This window comes from Hylobates moloch, unplaced genomic scaffold (genome assembly GCF_009828535.3).
Source record: "Hylobates moloch isolate HMO894 unplaced genomic scaffold, HMol_V3 SCAFFOLD_9, whole genome shotgun sequence".
Classification (NCBI taxonomy): Eukaryota; Metazoa; Chordata; class Mammalia; order Primates; family Hylobatidae; genus Hylobates; species Hylobates moloch.
In genome coordinates, this window is record NW_026652284.1 from 39,212,379 (window position 1) to 39,227,022 (window position 14,644).

Consider the following 14,644-nt stretch of genomic DNA (forward strand, 5'->3'; position numbering starts at 1 on the left):
CGCATAACAAGATACCATTTACATAATTAAATATATGTATGCATACAAACACTACACATTTTGAAAAAATACTAGGAAAAATACATGCATACATATGTAATAAGCACACTAGAAATCTGGCTTCTGGGTGGCTGGGTGAGTGGGTGCTGAGGAACTACATCTGGGGTAAAAAAGAAGAAAGAAGGGAAACAGGAGAGAGATGTCATGCATGTAGACCAATGATGAGTGAGGAGCACAATGAATTAAACTCTGTATGAAAAAAAAAAAGTTTTCTCTTTATTACAAAAAAAAGTTTCCTAGGTCAACAGGATGTATTTTTGTCTCAACTTTAAAAGGGAACATTTCTGAGATTTTAATGAAACTGATGCAATAATTTTGTCTCCAAAGAAAGGCAGCTTCCATTTTAGTGCTTTTGGAGATAAGCTTGTGGCTTGTATGTACCATATCTCTGAAAATCCTGTTAGAAATTCTGCTAGTGGCAAAATGCTGCAATTCAGTGAGGGCATAATTAGCTCGATGTTTATAAAGCTCCATCATACCTTCTACGTAGGCCCATTGCACAGATGTTTAAGTACCGTCAAGCTGTGTTTTCATATGTACAGCTAATAATTCCTACCTGTGGTTTCCCATTAAATAAAGCCAACAGTAACCGGAAGATGCGCTTACCAGAGGTTTCCCTATGCAAAACATCATTTACTTTTAGTTTATTGCAGAAAAATGTAGGCGGGGGGCAGTTAGAAAATAATTAAAAGTGTGTGCTTCCTTATAACATGCTATCTCTACTAACTGAACTTCTAACCTGACATAAATACATTGCATACTGTAACCTGTTTCTCCTGATTATTAACCTTGAGCATGGCAACCTATAAATCATGCCTGAAACAGCTGGCGCTCAGCATTGCCCCAAAGGTACATGATTACGATCGTTTTATATATATCTTGGTATGCAGACATGAAAAATTCATTGAAGAGGTTGGTATTGTAAGACTTATTGTAATGAATTTTCTCAAAAACATAGATCATGCTTAAAATAGGTGTCTGCTTATTATAATGCAGCCATTTATATCTTCTTGAATTACCTTGCCCATAGCTCAGCCATTTTCTTAAAGTCAAACATGATGATACCTAAATAGATTTACTGCAGTCACTTTGCACTGCTTAAAAGTAGAAGTTTGCCTTTTTTCCTAATACTTACAGAATCCAAGGGTACAGATTTTTTTTTTAAGGAGGAATTATCTGGAAAGACATTCCCTAAAGTCATCCCTATTTACTGGGTTTGTCAACCATGAACACATAGGGTAGAAAAAAACCCCAAAATGTTATGCTTCTCACAACTCACCAAAATGTTGCCCTACTCCTTGCAAAGAATGGCTCTTCATATCAACACTTATTAGAATGATAAAATGTTAAAGCCAAAAGGGCCCCCAAGTGTCACTGAGATCCTCACTATGCAAATGGAGCAACCCCAGGGAACTGGTGACTTTCAAACAAGGTCGCACATCTGGCAAGGAGGAGGTCCCAGATATGGCCCCCGTTCTCAGGTTTGTAATACTAATAGCTGGGAGACTGTTTATTAGGTGCAGTTCAGGGCTCAGTGCCTGATGCATGTGAACTGGTGGAATCCTCACTGCAGGCTTCTGAAATGGGCTCTAGCCTCCCCACCGCCATCTGCCTTGTCGTCGTTATTGCGACCAGCCATCTGGGGAAACAGGTCCAGAGAAATGAAGTAGCTCGCCAGTGGCACACAACCTGCCATTGGCTGAGCAGGACTCAACCGGACTCCCGTCAGCGCGAGCCCATCTGGTGGATCACAGCATAGCGCTGAGTGAACGGCCGCACCACACGGAACTGCTTTCACTTCGCCTGGTGGTTTCTTTTTCGTTTTCTGATGGGGTTGGCCCGGCTTGTAAACTGTTGCTATATGAATTCATGAAAGACACAGTTTATTAGTTTGCAGGGGCTGCCATAACCAGGTACCACAGACTGAGTGGCTGAAACAACAGACATCTCTTTTCTCACCGTTCTGGAGGCTGGAAGTCCAAGATCAAGGGGTTAGCAGGGTTGGCTTCTTGGGGGCCTCTCTCCTGGGCTTGTAGATGGCTGCCTTCTTCCCGTGCCCTCAGGAAGTCTTCCCTCCGTCTCTGCCTGTGTCCTTATCTCCTCTTCCTACAGACACCAGTCAGGTTGGAGCAGGACCCACCCATACGAACTCATTTTCCCTTAATCCCCTCTTAAAGGCTCTGTCTCTAAATGCAGTCCCATCTTGAGGCGCTGGGGGCTCTGATTCCAGCACGTTCATCTGGGAAGGACACAGTCCTGCTGGTCACACATGTGCCTTCTTCTGGTGAGAACCCTACTTATAAAAACACCAATTAGAAACAAACAGGCTCAGTCGCTGTACGTGTACGTTCATTCTTTACCTGATGGGAACTGTTAAAACCAGCAGCACCTCACTTGCTGTGCCCTTTAAAACTGAGTTTGGGAAGGAAGAGGCGGTTTCCGGCAGAGGCCCTCCGTGCCCACCGTGCAGCCCCATCCATTGCCCACCTGTGCCCAGCGCGGCCGCAGTCCGCCCTTTCCACCCACCGCGGGACCCAGAGGCATCACTCTGTGTGGGGCCCTGGCCTTCATGACTGAACAGCATAGCAGCAAATAATATTAATAAAATAAGAGGGCAGAAATTCAGACTCCCCAAAGGTGGGCACCTTATGCAGAAACCCTTTTTCCTTTCACCGTTGCTTCCTCCTGGGAAGGAGGAAAGCTGAGGACAGCTCTCCAGGGCCCACTGTGTTTTGTTTGATTTTTTGACTGAAGGCTGAGTAGCAAAAAGAGCGTGGTCCTGAGTGTGCTGGGGTGGAGGGTGTGGCAGCCATGGGCACTGCCTGCCATCTGGCAGGGGCGGGCACACTTTGGGCACCCAGGAACCTGTGTTAGCTTGGCAGGGCTGCCGTTCAGGCCCTATGGCCAGCCTCCAGAAGCCAGACAGGGAGAAAGGACTCATTTCTGTCTTCTGGCTTTGTGTGAGGGCCCAGGGGAGGGACCTCGAGGTAGATCAGATTGCCTGGAATTTCTATCAGCCTCTATGCTCATGAATGAGGAAAAGAATTCATTCCACTAAAAACAAACACACACTCACAAAGCACTGGACAGATACAATGGGGACAACACTCTCTGTGGTACTGTCACCACGCAGGGACAGCACGCACAATAGTTGACATTGTGAACGTGTTTATTTTGTACCAGTCTAAGTAGTTCTACAGGCATTATCTCATTCAGTCTTCAAAACTGGCCTGCATGGAAGGTGGTATTACCGTCCCCACTTGGTGCAGGAGAAAAAGGAGGCTGTCCCAACTGCTGGCTGTCACACAAGCGGGAGGAGAGTCCCCTGGGCAGGAGGCATTTTTGGGGGAATATTCCATTTGCCTGTGGTTTTTCCTTTTCAGGGACTGGTTTTTCATCAGTTTTCCATTTCTGAAGTGGCATTAAAAGTAATCTCCAATCACTCAAAGCTGCTTTTCTGGCTCTCTTATTACCCTCTCATAGAGGAAGTCACAGGTGCTTTGAGGTCCAAACGAAATTTAGGGACCCTCTCTCTAGAAAAATACACGCACACATAACTATGCATCCAAATTCAGGGGACTTAGGGCCACCCACACCCCCTCCCACAAATTCCATCCATGGACCCAGGTTAAGAATCCTTGTTTTACAGCAGGATTTTTCAAAGTGCAGGCCACCAACCACTACTGCATCACTAAGTCAGTTTAGAGGGGAATGATCTCTTATTTATTTATTTATTCTAATGAAATAGAATACAACTGAAAATATTAGAATGTATTGGAATAAGAGTATTGTGAAGCTTTAAAAACAACTTTCATCCAAATCTGGAAGTGTACGAGGCCCAGGGCTACTTGTATTGCTCACTGGTGTTTGAGAACCGACTTTCTAGAAGTCTTACCTCCTCCCACCCACTCCAAGCTCAAGTCTGCACTGCTGTCTTCAGCCAAGAACTGCCTGTGTTTCAGGAAAGGCAGAAGCCTCGTTTCTATAGAACACTCTTTACAGGCCAAAACCACCCTGGCCATTTGCTCAGTGTTCTGAGGCTTCATTCTCCTGTACCACTTCTTTAGAATTTGTCAAACGACGTGAAGTTTTTAAAGTGATCATTTGTTGAGTGCCAGTTCAGTGCCAGATGCTAAGAACTTTGCATACTCAGGATTTCTTTTCTTTTATTACTTTTTCAAGACAGAGTCTTGCTCTATCGCTCAGGCTGGAGTACAGTGGCACAATCTCAGCTCACTGCAACCTCCACCTCCCGGGTTCAAGCAATTATTCCACCTTAGCCTCCCAAGTAGTTAGGATTACAAGTGCCTGCCACCACGCCTGGCTAATTTTTTGTATTTTTAGTAGAGATGGGGTTTCACCATGTTGGCCAAGCTCGTCTCAAACTCCTGGCCTCAAGTGATCCATCTGGCTCAGCCTCCCAAAGTGTTAGGATTACAGGTGTGAGCCACTGTGCCCAGCCATATTCAGGATTTCTAATCCTCACACAGCACTAGAAGGAAGGCATTATCATTATTATGCTTCCAAATTTACAAATGAGGAAGGTGAGGCTCAGAGATGAACTTGCTCTACAGGGCTGCCACTGTGTGTGTGTGGCAGGAGTCACCTGGTTGCTGTCATTATGTGGTAGAGAAACCACACTATGTGATTTGGAGTCCGAAGACCTGCCTGCAAGATTCAACGAAACCACTTGCTAACCTTGCATCATGGAACCTTAATTTCTTTAATCTCTAAAGTCACAACTGGCCTATTTCTAAGTTGCATCCATTGAGGCAATGCATGGATAAATGTCCTGAAATCTGCAAAGCATGGGCAGATCTGTTGTTTATATTACCTACCTCAGCAACACTCTTAGGCACTGGAAGAACCCTGACTATATGATTTTTCTCTCACCCCTACCCTCCAACACACCCTCCAATTGCACATTAAATACTTCCCAATTGGTTGCTACTTAAGGACAAGGATGATGCCTATTATTCCCTTTGTTTAGCATAACCCTGGCATGGCTTTCAAAAGAAACTGTCCTTAATACACAAAAAGACTCCATAACATTTGTCCCTAAGAGAGCAGAGACTTAATGTGGAAAGGCCAAAAGCAAAACATGGCTGCATTTAGTCCATCAAGCAAGAATGTCCAGATCCAGAAGGATATCACCTTGTGGACACCAGCAACAGGATGCCATCCTCCAGGCATTGCTGCCTCCGTTTTTAGGTCACCGTTGGTGGCACCTCTAAGAGAAGGGGAATATCATGATCATGTTGATGCAGGAGAGATGTGAGTCTTAGAGATTTAACTGAAGTTACTAAACTTTTTTCTTTTTTGTACTAATATAGAAGCCTAGATGGTTTATACTTAAAGCAAAACAAGATTAGTTTAAAGCTCTTCCTGCTCTGGATAAAGTGATCAGGTGCAGGAAGCGAAAATTACAAGGAGCAAGGACAACTGATCAAATCCACATGTCCTCTCCCAGGGTCTCTGGGCTCAGTAGCTTCCTCATTATTCAACACATTTAGCCACAACTGACAATCAAGTGGCTAGGATAATTTGTACCTGTAACAGCTATTAAAACAGTAAGTTTGTCTAAACCTTCAAGTTGTTGTGGATTTCAGCATCTCCTTGAAGTCAGGGAGCACGTCGTGCCCCGTACATACAATCCGTGAGAATAAATGTGCCAGATCAGCATGCACCTAAAATCTGCAGACGCGTGTCCAGTAGCAGGTATATTGTAGTACAAAATGAAATTGTAAATTACTTTGGGTAAGCTTTCTGACCAGAACAGGCATGCTGGAGATGACATTTTGGCCATTTAGTCATTTGAGCTCCAAATACAAGAAACACCAAGTGATTCTCAAAGTTGCTTTTCTTCTTGCATATATTTTACAGCATGTTCTCCTAGGCCTATGCATCTTGGAAGGTCACTGTTGTTTTGCTCTTTTGGCCTGCCCTCAAACCACATAAGAAAGCAACATAAATACAAAAAGCTTTGGTTTCCCTGACATCATAAACAGTATTCAGGTTTTTGTAGTAACTATCCCCAACAGCAAGATTTTAATGATCATAAACAATTGATACCTGCACAGTCCTCAGCAACAGGTGGTTTTATGGTTGAAATGTAAAGGGACATTTTCTGCTTTAATTTTATCCCCCACTGCCACCACCACATATTCTGATGGTCAATGAAATTCTTTTCGCAAAGCGGGCTAGGGGCTGGGGGCCGAGGGGCGAGCCAGCACTTGTCATTGAGTTGCCACAGTTGTGTTACTATCAGAACACACAGGTTCTATACAAACTGGGACTCCCAAGAAAAGGAGTTTGGGAGGTAGTTTGTAACTTACATTTTGGAGAGTAAAATTTTTTTTCATGGTTTTAAGTAACCCTTGGGGCAATTCTGAGTTAGTCCAGCTGCTCCTCAGAAGCTAGCCATGGCTGGAGGAGCAGAAACCGGGAGCTGAGAAACAGGCCAGCCTCCTCTGGGGAAGAACAATGCCTCCGCAGTGAGACACAATGGCCGCCTCTCATTTTCCACCAACTCTTACAATAAAATGGAAAGGACCATGGAGCTGCCTTGCAGGGCCCCCTGAGCCTAGAGACAGAACATTAGCTCTGCAGCTACAGATATGCAAATCCGCTGTGAGAGCTACAACAGCCTAGGAAAGCCCCGTGGGTGGGGACAGATGAAGCAACACTATTCTGCTGGGGCTATTTTCCATCCTTGTAGGAACCATAGGTTCCAGACTTTGTCATCTCGATTTCTACAAGCTGGGGCTGGCTTTTAGGGCCATTCAGATACAAGGTAGAAGAAAGGGCAATATTCACTATCCAGAAATCCTAGTGAATATCCTGAGTAACATGCAGAAAGATTTAGACTGTCGGTTGCATAGATCATACATTAACTCAGCATGGATATAAAGCCTACTCGTTAATTGCTTTTTTTTTTTTTAACTTGAACATCTTTCAGCCATTCTTCAATAATCACTTCTGTAATGCAGCATGAGATTCTGGAACTTTCTGATTTGCTCTTCGGCTCACACCATCAGTTGCTTATTAAAATACCTTGTAGCTTGATCTATTTTAGGTTTTTAAGATCCTAGACCTGAATTAACATTGGTGGTGGGTTTATCCTAAGACAGATGGCCCACAGCTAGCCATCACGTCCGCTGGAAAAGTCCAAATTCTAGCTCTGGCCACCACACTTGTGTACCACTTGGCCTTGGGCAAATGACCCTGCCTCACCTGGTAAAGGGCTGGTGGCAACAAGACTGGCCTAACTTAATAGGGTGTGGTGTGGATTAACTCACCAGTGCCTATTAACAAACACAAATGCTGAATTCTGAAATGTTCAGCTTCCCGACTCCTAGGGAAACATGGTGAAACATGTTAAACAGGAAGAGTTTTCCAAACTGTCATGCGCACTCCCCAAAACTATTAAATTTACAGCCTGCTTAGGTTTCAGTCATCCAGCCTATATCCCAGTTGAAGTCTCTTGAACTGAGGCTGACAATTATGAGGTTTTGGATTGCAAACCATTGCAGTACCTGGCTCCTGTCACAGAAGAGAATCAGGTTTCTCTCATTTGTGATCTTGAAATCGAGCTTTCAGATCCAAATGCAGAGGTGGCGAGGGGACAATGGAGGAAGCCACCTGGAGTATAGAGTGATTCCTAAGCAGTATTTTGACTTAGTGCTACTATTTATTATATATTAGAAATCTATTAGGCTGCCCTTTAGCTACAACTCCAAATTTATCATATTTGTCTTGGAGCCCAGGAAGGACCTCATGAGAAGGGAAGGCTCACAGCAGGATCCTACTGTGGAGAGGCACCAGCACACTTAAATAGCATGCCTGCAAACATGTGAAATGGGATTCTGTCATCTTTATTCAAGTGAAGAAAATTTCAACCTGCTTAGGAGCTAAACAAATTTTAAGAGTAAATCATTCTGCCGGGCGTGGTGGCTCACGCCTGTAATCCCAGCACCTTGGGAGGCCGAGGCAGGCAGATCACTTGATGTCAGGAGTTCGAGACCAGTCTGGCCAACATGGTGAAATCCCATCTCTACTAAACATACAAAAATTAGCCAGGCATGGTGGCAGATGCCTATGGGCCCAGCTACTCAGGAAGCTGAAGCAGGAGAATCTTGAACCTGGAAGGCAAAGGTTGCAGTGAGCCAAGGTTGTGCCACTGCACTCCAGCCTGGGTGACAAAGTGAGACTCCATCTCAAAAAAAGAAAAAAGAGTAAATCGTTCGGAAGGTAAAGATATTAGATGTAAAAATATTTGAAATGTTGTCACTACCTTATTATTTAATTTCATTTAAATTACATAGTACACATTTGATTAAGGAGATCCAAATTAAAATTCAACTCTACATCTGTAGATCCAAAACAAGGTTTATAGACCAATAGACCTATCGGGAGGCTGGCGCTATGTTGCACTGCCTAAAATAACTTAAATAGTCCAAAATACTTAGAAAACGATCATCCTAACCTTTACCAGAAAATCTTCAAATTAAGTGACTCCCCTACCAAAAATCTCAATGATGAAATGCTTAGAGTCTTATATTAGGTCAAATATTCCCGAAGGTAATTTATTCATCTATTTTGCCAAATGTAGCTTATTTTACTATGTCTGTAAAACTGTGGTAAATCTTACCTGTACTTAAGAAAACATAAAATTGCTCATTAGAGAGCCAAGTTGAATGAATAAGATGTATTCTAACTTTTAAGTGCTTGTTAGCAGAAGTCATTTACATTGTTTTGCTTCGTAATTTAAATTTATTGATGGCCCTAGAGACACAGAGATGTTTGCTGTAACACACATTGCTTCAACAACGCTCACTCTCACCTCCTCTACCTGTCAGAATTAATTTCTAAAACTCCTCCCACAGACAGTTAACAAATAATTTTCATTGAACTAAAAAGAAAATTTTATAATGGACATGATGGAAAAATTTCTTTTCCCAGTATCTTCTTCTAACACTAATCACAACATTCTTATTTTAAAAAATTGGCAGGGTGAACATTCTTTATCTGTTAGTTTTTGGTAGTAGTCCTGAAGAATTAATACAAATTATTCACTGAAAAGTTCATTTAAATTGGAGGGTCTACCTCTTCAAAACATATACCAAGTCCATCCACAGCTTTCCTTCTCCATTACTGCCCACTACCTTGACCCAAGGCTGCTACAGCCATCTCCCAACTCCCCTTTACAAGGGAGTTTTTTGAACTGCAGATATACTGATCTTTTAAAAACATGAAAATGACCATTTTTTCTGCATAAAACCTTCAGAAGACTTTCTACAGCACTTAGCATGAAACCCAAAACCTCCACCAGAGCCATCCAGGCCCTATGTAATCTGACCATGCCTCCCAACTTTTCAAGGCAGATGGCCTCTCCACTCCTTATTCCAAGCTCATTACCAACTCAAGGTCTTTGCATTTGTCATTCCTTTTGTCTGGACAATTCTCCAACTAGATCTCAGTCTGCCTACTGCTTCTCATCACTCAGTCGTGAGCTGTCTCCTCCATACAGAGCTTTTTCCTGGCCATCCTATCACCTTATTTAAGAGGCTTCCCTGCTCTGCAAACATTTTATTTGTATTCTATTATGCATCTCTTCGTACTAGGATGTAAGCTGCATGACAGCAGGGGACTAGTCTGTTTGCTTTCATTTCTATATTCCCAGCACAGCCTCTAGCACACAGCACCCAATGTTGCTGATGAATGTTAATTACACTAGCACAGTGGTTAGGAGCCTGGGCTTTGGAGTTACATCAATCGGGGTTCAAATACCAGGCTTGCAATTTACTATCTCTGTAACTTATTTGGACAAATTCTTTTTAAGGATTTGATTTCTTTATAAAATAGAAATACTTGTGGGGCAAAACAAACCCAAATTTAAATGAGGTAGTTGGGATTCATTTCCTTAGCCAGAGCTAAGGCTCTAATTCAAGACTTTCTCTTAATTCCCAACCTCAAACTTAAGATGTTATGAAGGGGAAAAAACAGCAAACTTCAGTTATCCTTATGTCATAATTTTCTTTCAGAGACCTAAAAGCGCAGTATTTTAGGAGCACATACACAGGCTTCTGCAGTCAGATCATCTGAGTTCAAGTCCTGTTTCTGCACTTACTGCTGGGGATGATGCCAACTCCTGGGCCTCAGCCTCCTCAGGGAAGAACAGAACTTCCATCAGGGAGCAATGCCAGGAGAACCCTTGGCACCTCAGTGCTTCCTCCATGCTAGGCACACGATCATACCCATTAGTATCTGACTGAATTGAAAATACTTTACTCACGCCTGTAATCCCAGCATTTTGGGAGGCAGAGGCAGAGGCAGAGGCAGGTGAATCACAAGCGTCAGGAGATCAAGACCATCCTAGCTAACACGATGAAACCCCGTCTCTACTAAAAATACAAAAAAAATTAGCTGGGTGTAGTGGCAGGCACCTGTAGTCCCAGCTATTAGGGAGGCTGAGGCAGGAGAATGGCGTGAATGCGGGAGGCGGAGCTTGCAGTGAGCTGAGATCGCGCCACTGCACTCCAGCCTGGGCGACAGCGAGACTCCGTCTCAACAACAACAACAACAAAATAAAAAAATAAAAAAGAAAATACTTAGGTAGCTTCAAGATCTACTACCAAGAAGGAATTTCACTGGAAGAAAAAAAACGCACTTTCCCAATATGAAAATGTGAATGACATTAAAGCCACGTCAACAGATGAATACCAGATGGTGCACATAACAAGCCAGTGAGCCCCAACAACTCAGGGGACCTCTGGCCATGAGCAACTGATGGCTTGGCTTTGAAGATCATCATTGCTCTTAGAATTTTATTCTAACAGTGTCACATTATATTCTCTATTTACAGAGGCTCATAGGAAAATTTCCAATACCACAAAGAACTTTTTAAAAAAACACCCTTTAATGACTCATTTTATTAAGCAAATTCTCCCTGCTAACATCTTTGTTACTTACTTAAATTCCCTATACTTTATGCAGACCTAGTTTTACTTTTCCGTGTTCAAATAATTCCCTTTCAAAAAATATTCTCTTCAAGGCACTTTCCTCCAACGTGCACGGCCCATTCACCTTCAGCAGACAACGGCGATGATAAATAAAAGCAATCACAGGATCTGTAAGGTGGAGGGTTCAGGTTGTTTCTTTCCCAGAATCATTAAGGGGCATATTTTCATCTTGGGGCATAAACGAACTGAATCTCATTGTCTGGGAGGAATTTAGACCACCTGTCTGGCAGCACACTGGCTGGGGGTGGACTGTGTGCAGACGTCCTAGCGGGAGGGTGTGGAGGAAGGCAACACACACGAAACACTCTCGTCCACATCCCTTCCTCTGCTTTTTAACTGGATGGAAATATGGCTTTGTGTTGGTTCAGGTGACATAAAAAGGTGAAAACAGTAGATCTCAAATTATATTTTACTTTAAATACCAAAGGTCAAAAAGGGGTCCACAATCAGTAGCTCCTGAGACCGTGCGTGCGCGCGTGCGTGCTTAAGTGGGTCTGTTTCAATTCCACATGGCTTTTTCCACACACTGGTTTCTGGCATCGAGCGCTGGTCTGCAGGACACCAGAGTGCCTTTGTGTCCCTTGCTGACACTACTGCATTGTGTTTTTCTACCCATTAACCAAGGATAAATGACCTAGATATTGTGCCTATTAAAGCCTCATTTTTCTTTTGCCCTTTTGTTCTTCAGCGTACCACATTATCACATGCTGCACACATTTCTAAGTATTCTCGGTCTCAGATGCCCTTTTGAGGGAGTAATAGGAGTTTTTTGTATGCATTTCTGTTGAGATATCTGGAGTGGAATTATGTGAGAGTAATTCAAGGTTTTCCTTCCTGTCTAGTCTTGGAGACAGTTTAGTGTATTACTAAAAGCTAATCTAGTATAAGAGGATATATCAAGAAACTGTACAAAAGCCAGAATGCTGTATTTGCATCTATTGCGAATACAAAAAATAGAGTGAACACCAGTTTCCCTATATACTACATTCTATAATTACATCTCTGCATATCATGGGTCACTTTTATTAAAAGCATCATTACTACAGTTGGCAGCAATTTACATTTTATCTTACATGATAGCAGTTTTCAAAGAAAAAAATAAAAGGACATCACAACAAAGAAAAACAATACATTTACAAAGTCATGTCTGTAAACTTCAAGGCTAGTTTAGAGCTGAGGTAATGCTGTTTTAGCTTTGTGGCTAAAGTAACAAAGTCCTTTAATTTAAAAAAGGTACCTGATTCTCTCTTCTCTCACTCTTTATTTATTCATCTATTTATTTTGTTTTTACCAGTGCATTACAAGACCACGAGACAATGGAACTGTAGTTCTGTCTGGCAAGAACCCTCCCAGTAGGTTAATTTTCCAAAGGGACCCTTCACATTCAACAGCTGCCTTATTATTGCTGCGCCTCGGGACAGAGGCGTTCACACTAGCGTGGAGATTGTCAGAGTGTATGGATGTGTGTGTATGCGCGAGTGTGGGAACCCCCATACAGTCAAAAAGGGAAACAAATGAGCAAGTATGATATGTATGGTAAATTTCAGCTTGACCTTCACAGCAAAAAAATTAAAAATTAAAATTAAAAAATTAAATATATAACTTCATACTTCCTTTGAGCAGCACTTTCTTCCATTAGTGCCACTCAGTTACAAATTGCTCTTTATTATAATACCAATGGTACCAAGAGAAAAAAAAAAGCAGAGCATTATGTAAGTTTCCTTAAAAAGACATGATCACCTCTCAAATTTCATCTCTCCTAGGGATAATAAATAATGCACTGCACAATACTTAATGACCAAGATACCTTTTGACACACCTGTATAACATGACTTGAACTTTTTTTTTTGCTACACTATGTTACAGAACAGCTTATAAAACTAGGTATGAACATTAACTGTGAGTGTAAACAGTAGGACTACCACTTGTCAAAAGTTTTCAACACTTGAACTGGAACTGGTACTGGTTACTCATCATTTTCATTGTTTTCTATTTCATCCCCCCCATCAATTGAGTCTAGCTCTTCACCCTGTGCTATTTCATCTTCTAAGAGGGAGGACTCTGCAGTCTTATCCAGGCTCTCCTCGGCATCGCTCCCTTCAAGGGTCTCTCCATCTTTAAAGGGTCCTCCCTCAGCCTTGTCAGCAGCCTTTTCTTCGCTGGAGCCCACGGCATTCTGAAGTCCTGCCAATGCTGGGAACCCAGGCAGCGTCAATCCCCCCAGTCCTGGAGGTAGAAACATGGATGGGTAGAAGAGGCCCGGGGCCATTGTGGACAGGAGGAAAGGGTTGAAGGCTAGCGGGTTTGAGGGCAATCCAGCCGGGGCAGTAGCAGCACCAACAGATCCATTCGCAGAGTCAGCAGCCGAAACAGCATCTGTGCTTTTCTCAGAGTCTTTGTTCTCATCTTCATTCTCATTTCCTTTCTCCTCTCCTTTTGAAGTGCTGTCTTCCGGTTCTCCTTGACTAGAAGCAGTAGTGGTGTTTCCAGTAGCAGCTGACAGAGGGTTATTCAACAGCCCGCCCAAGCCAAACACGTTGGGCAGGCCCGCCATTCCTGGCAGCATCAGGGGCAGCACAGCAGCAGGGTTCTTCGCATCGCCTCCGGCGGTGGCAGCTGTTGCCAGTCCTGGAGGGAAGCCCATGAGGCCTGCCAGCTGGAGCGACTGGAGATTCTGGAGATTCTGAAGGCTCGTCAGGTCCATTCCAGCGAACAGGCTGTTCACCAGCAAAGGGTTGATCCCTGACGTGGAAGCCACAGCAGCAGCAGCCGCGGCTGCTCTTGCGATCTCACTTTTGGGTCTTCTTCCTCTTCTGCTCGCTCCCTCTCCCCGCACCACAGGCCCAGTGAGAAGGCGGTCAAACATCGACTCAGGAACAAAACCCTGGAGGACAGGGGAGGCAAACAATGGCTATAAAGGCTGTCAAAGACAACTTGATCTCAATGTGAGCCTCTGTGGTGAACCTGCCATTCCAAATGGAAATACCTAAGTAATTCTTCCCTCCTAACAGCTCAGTGATAAAACTTAATGACAGCAAAACTTGTTTTTATTATTATGTTAGCTTGCCGAACTGCAGAAAAATTGCTCAAGGCTACTCATCAGTGAGGTAAATGTCAAGTTAGCTGCATCCATAACTAACTCAAGAAATCATACAGGGTACAAAAATAGAGTTAGGATGAGTAAGATCTAGTTTTTGATAACACAACAGGGTGACTACACAGTCAACAATAATTTATTGCATATTTTAAAATAACTAAAAGAGTATAATCACATTGTTTGTAATACAAAGGGTAAATGCTTGAGGTGATGCATACCTCATCTACCCAACGTGATTATTATGCACTGTGTGCTTGTACAAAAATATCTCATGTACCCTATATATATACCTACTATGTACCCATAACAATTTTTTAAAAAGGAAAGTACATAATGTATAATTATATCAAATCATCACTTTGAAGCCAGGTGCTGTGGTTCATGCTTGTAATCCCAACACTTTGGGAGGCCAAGACTAGAGGATTTCTTGAGCCCAGGAGTCTGAGACCAGCCTGGGGCACACAGC

The 14,644-nt window shown here is 43.0% G+C and overlaps 1 protein-coding gene across 8 annotated transcripts in view; it reads right to left on the bottom strand.

The window, feature by feature from the left end:
- Positions 1–12,088: 12,088 nt before the first annotated feature.
- The window catches only part of CHD7 (chromodomain helicase DNA binding protein 7), a 183,615-nt gene continuing 181,059 nt past the window's right edge, over positions 12,089–14,644 (bottom strand). For all 8 annotated transcript variants that reach the window (XM_032759699.2, XM_032759703.2, XM_032759704.2 and 5 more), the window contains one exon: positions 12,089–13,965. In XM_032759699.2, coding sequence (XP_032615590.1) covers positions 13,048–13,965 — 918 coding nt within the window. In that variant the 3' untranslated portion in view covers positions 12,089–13,047. The remainder of the gene's footprint in view (positions 13,966–14,644) is intronic.